This window comes from Labeo rohita, chromosome 4 (assembly GCF_022985175.1).
Source record: "Labeo rohita strain BAU-BD-2019 chromosome 4, IGBB_LRoh.1.0, whole genome shotgun sequence".
Lineage (NCBI taxonomy): Eukaryota > Metazoa > Chordata > Actinopteri > Cypriniformes > Cyprinidae > Labeo > Labeo rohita.
The window spans coordinates 39,328,273-39,342,838 of NC_066872.1; the positions used below are offsets into that span (position 1 = coordinate 39,328,273).

The 14,566-nt window shown below is 36.1% G+C and overlaps 1 protein-coding gene across 1 annotated transcript; it reads left to right on the forward strand.

The window, feature by feature from the left end:
- Nucleotides 1–2,135: 2,135 nt before the first annotated feature.
- adm2a (adrenomedullin 2a) lies at nucleotides 2,136–13,047 on the forward strand. Its single transcript, XM_051108537.1, has 3 exons — nucleotides 2,136–2,285; nucleotides 2,591–2,810; nucleotides 10,589–13,047. Exons 2-3 carry the CDS (start codon nucleotides 2,731–2,733, stop codon nucleotides 10,971–10,973), a joined length of 465 nt encoding a protein of 154 aa, XP_050964494.1. The 5' UTR covers nucleotides 2,136–2,285; nucleotides 2,591–2,730; the 3' UTR covers nucleotides 10,974–13,047.
- Nucleotides 13,048–14,566: the final 1,519 nt, after the last annotated feature.

The following is a 14,566-nucleotide window of genomic DNA, read 5'->3' on the forward strand; positions in this document are numbered from 1 at the left end:
CTATCTATCTGTCTGTCCGTCCACCCGCCCATCCAACCATCCATCCATCTATCTGTTTGTTTGTCGTCTATCTGTCTGTCTGTCTATCTATCTACCTGTCTGTCTGTCCATCCATCTGTCTGTCTGTCCATCCATCTGTCTGTCTGTCCATCCATCTATCTATCTATCTATCTGTCTGTCCATCCGCCCATCCATCCATAGTCGTCTCTCTGTCTGTCTATCTTTCTATCTATCTTTCTGTCTATTTATCTATCTGTCAATCTATCTATCTATCTGTCTGTCTGTCCGTCATCCTTCCATCCATTCATCCGTCTGTCGTCTGTCTGTCTGTCCGTCCATCTATCTATCTCTCTGTCCACCCATCCATTCATCCGTCTGTTTGTCTATCGTCTGTCTATCTTTCTGTCTGTCCATCTATCTGTCAATCTATCTATCTATCTATCTATCTATCTACACCTATTTACAGTATATTGTAGTGTACTGATTTTGTCTTTGGGAGGCCCAAGCTGGCCCAACGTGTGACTTCATTCTTTCCTCTGTACACATTGTATGCCATTCTTTTCATAGAATAAGCCTATTATTTGAGCATTACGTCAAGCCAGTCTCTATTATTCCAAATTAAATTGGTTTATCCAATCATATGTCCTCCTATACTCATATTTATTAAAGCAGTGTATTTATGTGGACACTTTTTAAATCTAATTCCGACTGAAAACATTTACATTATCATATGTTTTTGAAAAAACACCACAGGTTAACAGACAGCTTGCGTTTCGGTTGTACCGGATTCATTGGCTGTGACGTGTAGTAACTCATGTAAACTAATTGGCACATACAATGAATGTGGGATCAGAGGGGGAGACTGTTGCTCTCATCTGAGATTTGGCCCCAGTTCACAGGTCTGCTGTCACATGATTTTCACAATTATGTAAACGGAAACACTTGCCAACCTGGTTAATTCCTAGACACGTACATCTCGCTGGTCTCTAAGAATTACTTTGTTTGTCAGTTACCTTGGTACTTGGTACTGTATATTCCCTTAACTGGTAGTTTTTTTCCAATAGCACACAAAATCATTTGTAGCATTAAACATTTACTCACTTAAAACTATGACAACACTGACCTGAGTAAGTGACACATATTTTCCACCTGTGGTGCTGTCAAACATTTCTAAGAGAAAAGAAAGAGATTCAATAATTAATCTCATGTTGACGTCTAGAAAATCCCTTTAAATCTTTTGTGTGTTTGTTATTGACGGCACGACTGTTGTGTAAGCATGGGCTACAGAATCATTTAGAGGCTAAAACTGATCTTACAAGAGCTTGTGACATTTCCTTGATTTTTCAAGGAAAAAGGGAGAATACCACAAACAGTTGAAGTTCAAAGTTTGTTTGTCACATGCTCAACTGGCAATTGCACCATGACCGTACATTAGAGATAAAAAAAAAATAAAAAAAAATTAAATAATATAGTCGTTCATGAGTCACAGCTTAGTGATTTAACAAATTTAACACCCCATTCAAACTTTACACAAGTGCACTCTTATTTATATAGTACATTAAGGGCTTATTGTATAATATAAAATGACTTTGCAAATATCACCACCTGTTTTACAACAAAAGTGCAGCTGTTTGTTTTTTGTGACACAATTGTAAAAGAATGACTATTCAATCAATTATCACTAAAATGCACATTTATTAAAGACGCGCAAGGGTGCGTCCTGCCCTCCTGAATTTCTGGGGAAGTCAAGCGGTCTTAGCATCCTTATCCCCTCTGCACACTCACACCAATGGCTAGAGATAAACAAGAGAAGGGGTTCATGAGAATGTAAGTGTGTTAGTAAAACGAGGTGAGAAATGCTTGTAAATGATGTTACTGTTACTATTTCAAACTCACATTTTGTTTTTGATCACAATGCATACCAATAATGCAAAAGCTATTGCTTAGGCTGTCATTTAACAAGCAGCCTTACATTTTACAAGCAGCTCTATAAATTCAATACCAAGCCAAGTTATGCATGACGGGAATAACTGTATTTGACACCAATCAACTTTGCCCATATAGTACAGTGACTCAGAGTAGCAGTGTGATCCAGAGTGAATAAGGGAATCGACACACCTTTGAAAAATCGCTCTGTAGTCCCGCCCAGTCCATATTTAAACGAGTCAATGTCAGCTGAACCTCAGACTTCACAAGAGCTTGATCTTGGCGAGCGCGTGCGCACCCGTGGGAAAATTTTGGAGACACTTTTGCGCGTAAAATTACATCTTCAACCTGAGATAAAGGTCAGTAATGTTTATACATATGATGCACTTTAATAAAACACACTCAGAATGTGTTTAAAATGCAGCTATGGCAAAATGAGTAGGATGTAATTAGCTGGCAACTAATTAGAGCAGATGCACTAATATAGCCTACTTATGTGCACCCACTAAGTTTCTATAAAATTAAAAGTGCAGTTAAATACTGGCTTTACTACAACTATTTGATGCAGGGTAAATTCTAGTAGCTGCTTGATGTGTTAATAATAGGCTGTGCATATGCGGAAAAAATCTAGTAGGCATCAATTAATATTTTCCTGCTATTTTAGGAGCAGTTGGAAAACCACAGCACCCTGAAGTTGGACTTTTGGTCTGACTTGGAAGTTGAGTTGCTGGAAATTCAATATCGTCCAGGTGCATTGAAAGCCCCCTCCTGACCAAGGGGGCGTGAGAACATTATTCGCCCACGATGAAAGCACTTTTCCCGGTTTTTGTGTATTGCATCAGCCTGCTCTCCTCACAACTGCTGGCTCTACCGGTGAGAGACAGGTAGGAATCCGCTTTTCAACTACCTATAATTTATTAGCCGCTCCATTTAACCTTTTGTTTTGTGTTGGTTGTCTAATATAGCAGCCTAGGTAGATATGCTATACGTGTAGACTTTGTGGTGAAGTAATGAAATGCTAAGGGATGAATGAACCGCGCTACTGTAGGCTACTATTAAAGGAATCGTTCTTTTGAGTCGAATCTTTCTAATGAATCCGCTGAACAAGTTTAAAAAACCGGTCTCAGCGATTTATTCTCGAGTCATCAAATCGCTGACCTGAAAACGTCTGAAATGTTTTAAACAAGTTACATTACTTTCCAGAAATGTTAGCCACAAGTACAAAGTACTGTCAAACTACGTTTGTATATAACTAAAATATTTAAAAAAAAAAAAGCAAAACCTCGTTTTCAAGCAAGAGATCATTTAATATAGCTTTAAATTACGATAAGGATGTTATGTTAGGCATATATGAACTAAACAAGGGCGCATGAAGCTAAAAATAAACACCCTTAGTAATAAAACGCTTTAAGAGACAGCAACAAAGTCTAATAAACCGGCTTTACTGTTGTATGAATCTTCAGAACGAATCGTTCAAAAGAACCGATTCGCTGAAAAGAGCGCAAGTAAATCTTTGCGCCTTCAACAAAGTTAAACACGCCTCTTAAAAGACAAACTTAACTGGGGTTTCATAAACATTTTGAAGTTGGCTGGCACTATGGGTTGTATTATATACGAAAAGTGATTTTTAAACAAAGAAAGGATGTTGTGTCGCGACAGATAGTGCTTGAGTGAACAAGGTCAGTCAGGATGGTAGACGTGACTTTATAAACGCACGCACCCCATCATTCACAGTTGGCTGCCGGCCGGCTTTTTGGAAAAATAATAGATAATTATACAGTCTATTATAAAACGCTTATCAGATAAGTAGCTCACATACACCCTTATATACTACAAAGTTTGCTTTATATTTGTAGCTAAAAAATCAAATGACCAAAGTTGTAATTTCAGCTATATATATATATATATATATATATATATATATATATAAATATATATAAATATGAATATTCCATATCAGTGGTAAAGCCCAAAGCCTGTTTTGATTAAGGAACTGACCCAGGCACGTAGATTTCAAACTATTATTACATTAAATGAAACTAAGACTTTATTACTGGATTTGATTTTCATTTCCTGTTCCCCTACAATTTCCTGATAATAAAGAAAAGCTTTCAATACCAGTTTCTATTGGCTCTATAGAGGAACTTTACATTTAAATTTACCGTGGTAGTTTCCCACCAATGTGGCCAGGAATAAAAAACACTTTTCTGAGCACTTACTAGAAAAGGCAATAGTTTGTTTCCAACGAGTGTTATCTGTTTGGAAAAAACGTCCTACTGTAAGTTTTACTATTTACAGTGCACAGTTTACATAAGGTAAGCAGCAAACATCATTGCATCATACAATTTTTGGCTCCAAACCTCACAAAACAAGTCATTAGTCACTTCCCAAAAGACATTAGTGCTCATCATGTGATTAAAGGAATATTTTAAAATGCCCGGCAAGCTTTCCGAAGCGGCACGTATTAATATACAATGTGTTTTGTTTTGTTTTTTGAGCAGTGATGACCACTTGCATCACTTCTGAGTCAAGGTTAGATGAATAAGAATCAGCCTGGTTTAACAAAAAAAAAAAAATCTCCAACAAATTTGACAAAACAAAGCCGGATTTACATCAGTGAATGTGTTATCAAGCAACTCAGCCAGTTTTGTCTGAATCCACTTTTTTTGATTGGCAGGAAATCTCTGAAATATCATATAAAGTGATAAATATGATAAATGATAAATATGATTTTTAATTAGCACGTCTGTTCAACTGTATGTAAAGTGGCAGCCCTACTCAAGTTTACTCATTATCTAACAAATGGAGCACAATGGGATAGATAAACAGACATTTCTAGAAACAACGGTTGCTCTCTAGGTCTAGAAACACCTTAGCAATGTTCTAGCAACATTTTAAAAATAAAGGTTCCAAAAGGAGATTTCTCACAGTGATGTCATAAAGAAGACCCATTTGGGGTTCCAAATAGAACCTTTTATGGAATTCTCAGTGTGAGAAGAACATTTGAATAATATATACTACAAAGAAGGTTAGATGAATAAGAATCAGCCTGGTTTAACAAAAAAAAAAAAAAAATCTCCAACAAATTTGACAAAACAAAGTCGGATTTACATCACAGAATGTGTTATCAAGCAATTCAGCCAGTTTTGTCTGAATCCATTTTTTGATTGGCAGGAAATCTCTGAAATATGATATAAAGCAGTTATGCTTGAAAACTGCTATTAAAAAAATGACACTCTTTGTCAAGTCATTATTGCTGGCTGATGACTGATGACGGCACACAAAAGGAATGAATTGCTATGTATGAGTGTCTGTGTGCCCTCTTCTGGCTGACACCTGCTGTGCTCGCTTGCGTTTTGCTGAACCGTACATTTTTCGTCATCTTGCTTCCCTCCGCAATACTGACCTGAGGAACAGACGAACAAAAACTGATGCTTCAAGCTTTAAAGATTTGCAGTAGAAAATTATATTTAATTTTTTGTAGAACTTAATCTAGCTCATTAATGTCATCTGGCACTTTTCCTCACCTAATAATCCCTCACGTGTCAAGCAAAATGTCAAGGGATGGCCTGTACATGTCCTTGACCTACAATATTTACAGTATAAGTGTGACACATGCAAGCCTCATGCTTTTCTGCTGTGCTTTGTGATATTTACTGAGGAAATTAGATTATAAAGTCACAAATGTCTGATTAGTTGATTAACAGTTCCATAGTGATAATAAACAATTGATAAATACTGTTGTGTAAGGCCGTTACTAAGTACTGTAATAATGTCAGGTGGCTTTAAAGAGACAGTACACCAAAAATGAATCATTTAACTCACCGTACGAGATGCTTAGTAGCATGTTCACGCTGCTCTGTGACTCAAAGCCTGTGAGAGCATTATAAAAGTGTTTATTTTTTGTCTTTGACCTTTTGGTATCTCTCAGTGGTGTCTTAATTCTTCTCGGAGGACTTTGCGTTCTTTACACGGACACACTTAGTGTTCAATAAGCATCAGAACGTACAGTGATATCAGCCAGGGATTTTTATTGCTCGACATGCTGTGACATGCCGTCCTTGAATCGAACATGGCGGTTAACGAGGCCCGTTCTGGTGGCTCAAACGCGTTTTTTGTGAAGGAAACAGGTCGCTGAGAATAGCTATGCAAACATAGCCCAGTTTTCTCCCTTACATAATATCTTGAGGTTTTGTTTATGAAAGAATATGCAGAGAGAAGCCAAGCGAATGTAGATTTAAAACAACAGCCGGAAAGTGGATGCTTATTTGCGGTTCGTCTGCATTCTGTGACCGAAATGGCCGTTTTGGTTCAGGGAGAGGATATATGAAGCTCTTGGTATAATTTGCTTACTTTTTGTTCTTTATATTCATTATTAAAGACAATTTAAGGAAGGTGTGGTTAAAGGTCATCAGATTAACCAGTGCTCTTCTACTGTTAAGTAAGGATTTTTTTTTTTTTAACGTTACTGCTATGCTGGTTCACACTCAATGGGAATTCGGGCAGGTCATGTTTGGATTTGAGTTATGCAGTCCTCTGTTTACAACATAAACATTAGCGTTTTACACCACGCTGCTTGGTCATTATTGCTAGCGGCGAGAGGGAAAACTCATCCGTCAGGCGGAATTCCGTTGTGGATTAGTAACTAAGAGCAGAATTCCTTTCTCCTCATCCTTAAGCGGCATGTTTCCACTCTGAACAGAAACCATAAAAACCATAAAAACAAACACAAGAGGGAGGACTCGAAATGCCGCTGGTTACCGCTATACGCTAACCATTGACAGGCTCAAATTGCTTTCACTTTTTGGAGTTTCACAATTGCTATTCACAGTTTAACCCTTGAAGTGCCGGTTTTTTCAACAGTCAAGTATTTCAGGTTTTATACGGATGCCTGGAGCATTGTTAAGGAGGTTTAGGGGACAAGGGTCATTTTCCTTGGTGTCATGAACTAATCTAACATTGGTCAATTTAGCCGCCTCAACAGATGGCCTTTTTCAGGAAAAAAAAAAAAAAAAAAAAAAATATATATATATATATATATATATATATGTATATATATATGTGTGTGTGTGTTATAATCAAATTTACAATATTACACTAACTTCTAACATATTTCACATATTTATTCTCCATATTTCTGTTTGAAACAACAAAAACAAATTTTCAAAAAATAAATTTAAATTAAATTAATATCTATCATATATCTATAATATATATATCTGTTTAAAAAAATCCTTTTTCAAAAATAAATTATAATTTAAGTTAAATTAATCATATAACATATTTAACCTATATATATATATATATATATTCTTTTGTCAAATTACTGTTAAAAACACCAATAAATACATTTTTCCAAAAATAAATTCGAATTTAAATTAAATGAACAATATTACATATCTAACATATTTAACATTAAACATTTAATATTACATATATATTAGATTTTTCAAATTACTTATTACCTTCAATTAACATATTTTTCAAAAAAAAAAAAAAAAAAAAAAAAATATATATATATATATATATAATATAGAACGTGTATTGTTTTGGTTTTAGGACAACTTTTTGAGTTATGATCCACTTCAAATATTGACGACTGTACATATATATAAGTACAGTAACTACAGTTCCTGCAGCATAAAATTTGCATTATGCGCCATATGTACCAGGATATAGGCTGGTATTAATAGAACAAATCACATAGTAACTGGAGAAGGTCATTTGGTTTGACTTATGGTCACGTTACCCATTACAAAGCACAGGTACAATAATTACTTCTTCTCTGAAGAGCTAAATATAACCTGCTTATGACCAATTCGCAAACAGCCATGACTAGTTTCAGCAAGGTGCAAAAATCACGGGCTTACGGCAAGAACAAACAATAACACTGGATTGATCTGACCCGCCTCTCCCAGTGGAGGATCATAGATTAAACCGCAATGAAATATCAAATCTCCTTGTTTTCCCACAAAGAAAGAGTTCCCACAAGGCATCACAGGGTTTTGGTGGCAGTCTGCCAGTACCAAGCCCAACAATCGTGTGCAGCCAGTGGCAGCAATGAACATGTTGCATTACAAAATTAAATCACCCAGACGCGAAATCCACATGTCGAATGGCTGCTCATGTAAGACTTGACAATTCCTTGGCTTTCTGGGAGTGTATACCCAACAGAGTATTTGTAAAACATGATTACCACCTTTATACCAAGATGGGTTGAATTTCGAGGTCCAGGTGCTAATTTTCCTGGCTGAATACTATGCTCAGACTACAAATACCCCAGAATCACAGATCCCATTTCATTGTGGTCTGCTAGATAAATGTCGCCAGGTGAGATTTTTAATTAGCACGTCTGTTCAACTGTATGTAAAGTGGCAGCCCTACTCAAGTTTACTCATTATCTAACAAATGGAGCACAGTGGGATAGATAAACAGACATTTCTAGAAACAACGGTTGCTCTCTAGGTCCAGAAACACCTTAGCAATGCTCTAGCAACATTTTAAAAATAAAGGTTCCAAAAGGAGATTTTTCACAGTGATGTCATAAAGAAGACCCATTTGGGGTTCCAAATAGAACCTTTTATGGAATTCTCAGTGTGAGAAGAACATTTGAATAATATATACTACAAAGAACCAATGTGCAATAGAAATGCTTGAGGTTCTTCAAGGAACCATTGGTTTTAAGAGTATGTGAGCACATTTAGGATGAGCAATGAGGGTGGTCTAGCAGACAAGCATTTGAAAAATATGGAAGTGTGATAACGGGGTCTCAGAAGAGGTGAAAGGCCAAACGGATGAAGTACACGAGCAGCTTATCTCTGCTTAAGTATCTAAAAGTCATTGTTGGATCAAGCTCAAAGAGAAACTAATGCTCAGCATTGGCTTTGATCATGTGAAGCTGCTGAGGTGGAGTTTTCAGACGTTTGGAGACTTGAAAAATTGAAATACAGCATAACATATTAGACTAGTGGCATGGCGTACATTAAACTTGGGGAAAATTACTATTTATCCAAACCCACTTTGGGCAGATAATCATTATATTTTAAAGAGGTGGTATTTTGGTTGACCACAATGCAAAGGAAAAAAACGAGCCGGCTGCATAGTTTGTGCATTGAGAAAGTAAACTTTCTGAGGAATGAAGACATTAAGAGAATTCCTGTTAAAATATGTGTAAATATTATAAAGATGTTATATTAAGAATATATTTATTTTATATTACAAGTGCATGGAATAATATAAAATAAATCATTAAAAGCTCTCATTATTAAACGTTTACACACAACAAATTGCAAGAGTAACTGATATTTCTAGAAAGTTGACATTTTTAAACTTTCAAGATCGTGCAAGTAAAAATGTCGAAGACATGTCTGGCAAAGTCAGCGTTACTCAGCATGCTTTTCGCTAAGTTTAGCATGACACTGTGAGATTAGATGGTGTGGTCCAACCCAACAATGCACCCTGTCATTTCTCAAATTTCAGCTTTAGAGTTGTTGTATAAATGGGTTGCTCTTTTATAGTTATGCTTACCCCACATTTTGGAAATGCAATTACAAAAATGCATGTAATGAAAGTGCAAGATCATCTTAGCGTGCACCTGCCATGAGCTGCTAACCGCAGCTTGTTAATTCTAAGAGCAAGACCTGTGCAAAAAAACAAGGATCTTAGTGTCCGGTGTGTGATAATCAAATAGAGAACAGGTGGCCTTGGCCATTACAGGGAAACCAGAGTAAATCAAGTGTGTTTGCCGTACACTGTGAACGGTGAACAGGCATCGGTTGCAGTAAATGTTTGCACGGTTGACCAAACTGTACATTTAGTATCTGCAGTAAATTACGCTAAATGTTGGATCAAGCCAATACTGTGCAATAAATAGTAGCATAAACCTAATTTCAGCATGAAATGTACCATTATGTTTATAGTTTTATTCTTTTTCATCTATATATGAACAATAAATAAAAAGTATAAGGTGGTTTATTATTTCTTAATAAATTACTACCAGTCAAAAGTTTTTGAACAGTAAGATTTCGAATGTTTTTTAAATAAAAACTCACCAAGCCTGCATTTATTTAATCCGAAGTACAGAAAAAACTGTAAATTTTTGAAATATTTTTCTTATTTAAAATATCTGCTTTCTATTTGAATATATTTTAAATTGTAATTTATTCCTGTGAACAAAGCTACATTTTCAGCATCATTAATCCAGTGTCACATGACAGTTGAGTACATTTTTTCAAGATTTTTTGAAGAATAGATTTTTTTTTGTAATATATTCTATTTGAATATATTCAAATAGAAATTAGTTATTTTAAATAGTAAAAATATTTTTAAATTTTACTGTTTTTGCTGTACTTTGGATCAAATAAATGCAGGCTTGTTGAGCACAAAAGACTTCTTTAAAAACATTAAAAATCTTACTGTTCAAAAACTTTTGACTGGTAGTACATTTAAAATAAACATGTACATATTGTTTAAAAATAGGATTGTAACATCTAATTGGTATTGAAATATGGAGTTAAGTTTAATTAGAAAATAGAACGGATTAAATATCATTCAGATAGACCAATCAGAATCAAGTATTCCAGAGTGCAATGAAATAACATCACTTCTTATTCAAACGTGAGCATGTTCAATATTTCTAATTTGCATTTCTGTCTCATTGCAGGCTGGACTTCATGACCAGACTCCATCAGCTAAAAGAGGAAAACACCATCCCTTCAGATGTTACTGAGCGTCCAAACACCGACCATGTCGTCTCCATCGACCGCACCGTTCTATGGAGGGCCATCCTCTTCAAATCACCACCTCCGGACCCAACAATTGAAACGGAACAGTCCAACGAAACAAGAGAGAGCCCTAAACACAGAGGTCGTCGCAACGTGCACTCAAAAGGCCACCACAACCATCATCACGCCCAGCTGAAGCGCGTCGGATGCCTCCTCGGTACCTGCCAGGTACAAAACCTCAGTCATCGCCTCTCCCAATTGGTCAGGCAAAGCGGACGCGAAAGCGCACCCATCAACCCGCACAGTCCACACAGCTACGGATGAGCCTAGGAGGACGTCCGACTCAAACTAAGACCAAGAAAACAGCGTTACACATATCTGTCCTGGTGTTTGTCTATTTTATTGCAATAGGATACTGCTGTAGTACTCTTTCCTCCTCTCTGCCTTGGTTTTCTGGAGTGTATACTGTGCCTTTTTGGACAGAAAGGAACTGTTACTTGCGAATTTTGAATTCGGTGCCTTTTGAAACACTTTGACACTCTGACCTCTCATTTTTTGGTACTCTATTTTCATATTAAGTCTTCAATCCGCTGCATTACGTCCCGACTCGTCTAAGGTGGTTAACTTCTACACCACTGATCAAACCGGCTGAGCCTTTAATGTGGATTTCATCAAGGTGTGGGATTGGATTTCTCTCAATGTGAGGCTCGTGCGTTCCAAAAAACTCTGAACCCTCTTACCTTGTATCTCCAAGAGACTTTTAAGAAGAAAGACGTGCTTCGGAGGTGATGCAAGACCACCATCTGATACTTTCTCACTTGGTTTTAGACAATGGAGAATTGTCTGAATTTATAAACACAGTGGTTGAACCCGCATAACAATACAGTAGCAATTGCAGTCAAATCCAGATTAACACATTGTTGCTTCTCCATGCATTCTGAGGGCTGGCGCCTTAAATATTACACCTCACGTGGTTCATAAAGTCATGGGAATGAGTTATAATCCTTAAGGTCTCAGTTTCAACTTTGAGAGAATCCTGCTGGGCTTCGCCACATTTTATAAACAAGCGTTTTTTTTAAATGATGGTTATAACTCACCCATAAATACCCATAACCAAGGTTACAGCTCCATAACAGAGACTAAAACTAGCTTAAGGACTGTTTAAAAATGTTTTTTTTCCCATTTTGGAAACACTCTAAAAAGAACATTTCATCATTCTGAAAAAAAAAAGAATTTAGTCATGATTTACTCATAAAGTTCCAAACGGAACACAAAGAAGATATTTTGAAACATGTAACCTTGGACCACAAAACCAGTCATAAGTGTTACATTTTGGAAACTGAGATTTATACATCACCTGAAAGCCGAATAAGCTTTTCATTGATGTGTTTGTTAGAATATGACGATATTTGGTTGAGATATTTAAAAATTTGTCCAAATGAAGCTCTTTGCAATGCATATTACTAATAGAAAATTAAGTTTTGATATATTTATGGTAGGAAATTTACAAAATATCTTCATGGAACAAAATACCCGTGCTGCTTAAGACTGGTTTTGTGATCCAGGGTTACAGATGTCCATATATTACAAGGGATCTGGAGTTGGTTTTGGACCCTAAAACTTGCATTGTATGCACAAAAATATTCTTAATATCATAAATGTCCTTAAAATGTTCTTAAGTGATTCTCAAGCACATTCTTGTAAGTTTAATTAAAGATTCTAGTTTGACCAAAATTTGAGGAGCGAGAGTTCCAAAGTCTTTCGGGAAAAACGTCCTTCCACAAGCACTCTTCCAGCCGTGTCGTGTATTTTAAGAATTCCCTTTTGTTATAATAATCATGTCTGAATACGTGGGTGGATACACACACCAAAAATACCCGACAGACGAAGCTGTAAAATTGAAACTTTCAGAGGCTTTCCATCCCTTTTGGGGGTCTGTGGATGTCAGGGGAAAGCTGTGAGACATCAAAGTACATGTCTGAGGATTAAAATAGCAGAAGTAATCCTAAAAATCCTACTTAAACAATTTCAGCTGGGTACGCAGGCCAAATTCTCCCACTATGTGATGTATGTTATAGGACAACTTGCTTTCAAATCGCTCCAGAAAGGCAGAGAACCGACCAAAAAACCTGAGTTTACTTGATACCTTTTTGTGCATTTGCATTATACTGTTCATTTATCTTTAAACGGGCTTGAACCTCAATTGGATTTGATGGTGTTGGTCACTGTAAAAGTCTTTTTTCCTTGTCATGGCTGATTCTAATTATAATGATGATAATAGGAAGTAGTAATCGCTGGTCTGCTCAAAGGCTCTCTATATATCCGACACCATTCTCTCTGCTGTATTCGATCTGATTGATGTCTCGTGACTAATCATAATTAAAGGCTTTTAAACTGCTGAGAGCCTGATTAATCTGTACTTTTTGCACAGGGAGAGCCTCTTAACCTGCCTCATGTTTGACTATCGATCACATTCCTTTTTTTGACTATTTAACTATCTATTTATTTATTTTTGGATGAGTTGTTGTGGACGTCTTGGTGACATGGGTTGGAGCATACCAAATGCGTCAGCATCTGGCCCTGATCGCTCTTTGTACGCGTGTGTTTTTGTGTGCTGCCCTTGCGTATTGCATATTTTCATGACCTTTGTCCCCCTTTAAAGCCCTGCTTGGTTCATTAAGAAAAACACAAGCATTAGCTTAACGCAAATGTGGATGAAGGAATACACAAAACGTTATAAATCTGTGTGTGTGTTTGCTTGTGTGTGTGTGTCATGTTTTTAGTTTATACTAAAGGTCAGTTGTGTTGCTACAACCATGCGAAGCACTTTAAAGCACCAGCATGTTTTTTTAAAACGTTTGTCACTTGAACAGATTTTTGTGAGTTTTGTGTACTGATCTTGAGTGGGATCTGTATGAATGTATTATGAAGGGCGTTAGCACACTGAATAAGGACGCATTACATTTTTTGTGAATACTATTATTAAGACTGATATTTAAGTTAATGTATTTATGTTTGCATTTGTGTATCTATGTCACCAAAGACGTTGTTTATCACATACAGTGTTTTCTCACGCCTGGGTACGAAGAGCATATTTAGGGAAGACGATAAAATTAGTTTGTCATGTTCTTTTTTCTGTGTGAAATAAAGCACTACATTGTAGTGAGACGAAATTTGATGTGTTGTTCTCTTTTAAATGTGAATAGCGGTTGTTTGTTGATTTGAACGGACACAGATATCACAGAACACGTTTTTAGACCAAAAACAAAAAAATACACTACTGTTTGGGGTCTTTTCTGCTCACCTTAGCTGCATTTACTTGACTAAAAATATAGTAAAATCACTAATATTATGAAATATTATTACAATTTAAAATAACTGCTTTCCAAATGAATATATTTTAAAATGTAATTTATTTTTGTGATGCAAAGCTGAATTTTCAGCATCAGTCTTCAGTGTAACATGATCCTTTAGAAATCATTCTAATATGCTGATTTGGTGCTCAAAATCATTTCTTCTTCTTCTTCTTATTACTCTTAGTATTAATTTCTTTTTAAAAAAAGAAAAAAAAAATCTTACCGACCCCATACTATTATAATGCATGGTATTTAAATAGTACTTTAATAAAAATGATTAAAAAACACTCAACTTTTTTTGAAAATAGGCTCATTTTCCAACTCCCCTAGAGTTAAACAGTTGAGTTTTACCGTTTTCGAATCCATTCAGCCGATCTCCGGGTCTGGCAGTAGCTCTTTTAGCATATCTTAGCATAGATCATTGAATCCGATTAGACCGTTAGCATCTCGCTTAAAAATGAACAAAGAGTTTCGATATTTTTCCTATTTAAAACTTTACTCTTCTGTAGTTCTGTACAAAGACGGACGAAAAATGAAAAGTTGCGACTTTCTAGGTCGATA

What these genes read in the sequence shown, in the direction of transcription:
- adm2a (XM_051108537.1), top strand. Translation starts at nt 2,731, where the DNA reads ATGAAAGCACTTTTCCCGGTTTTTGTGTATTGCATCAGCCTGCTCTCC. An exon ending in GCTCTACCGGTGAGAGACAG is followed by an intron (nt 2,811 to 10,588) that starts GTAGGAATCCGC and finishes GTCTCATTGCAG; the next exon opens with GCTGGACTTCATGACCAGAC.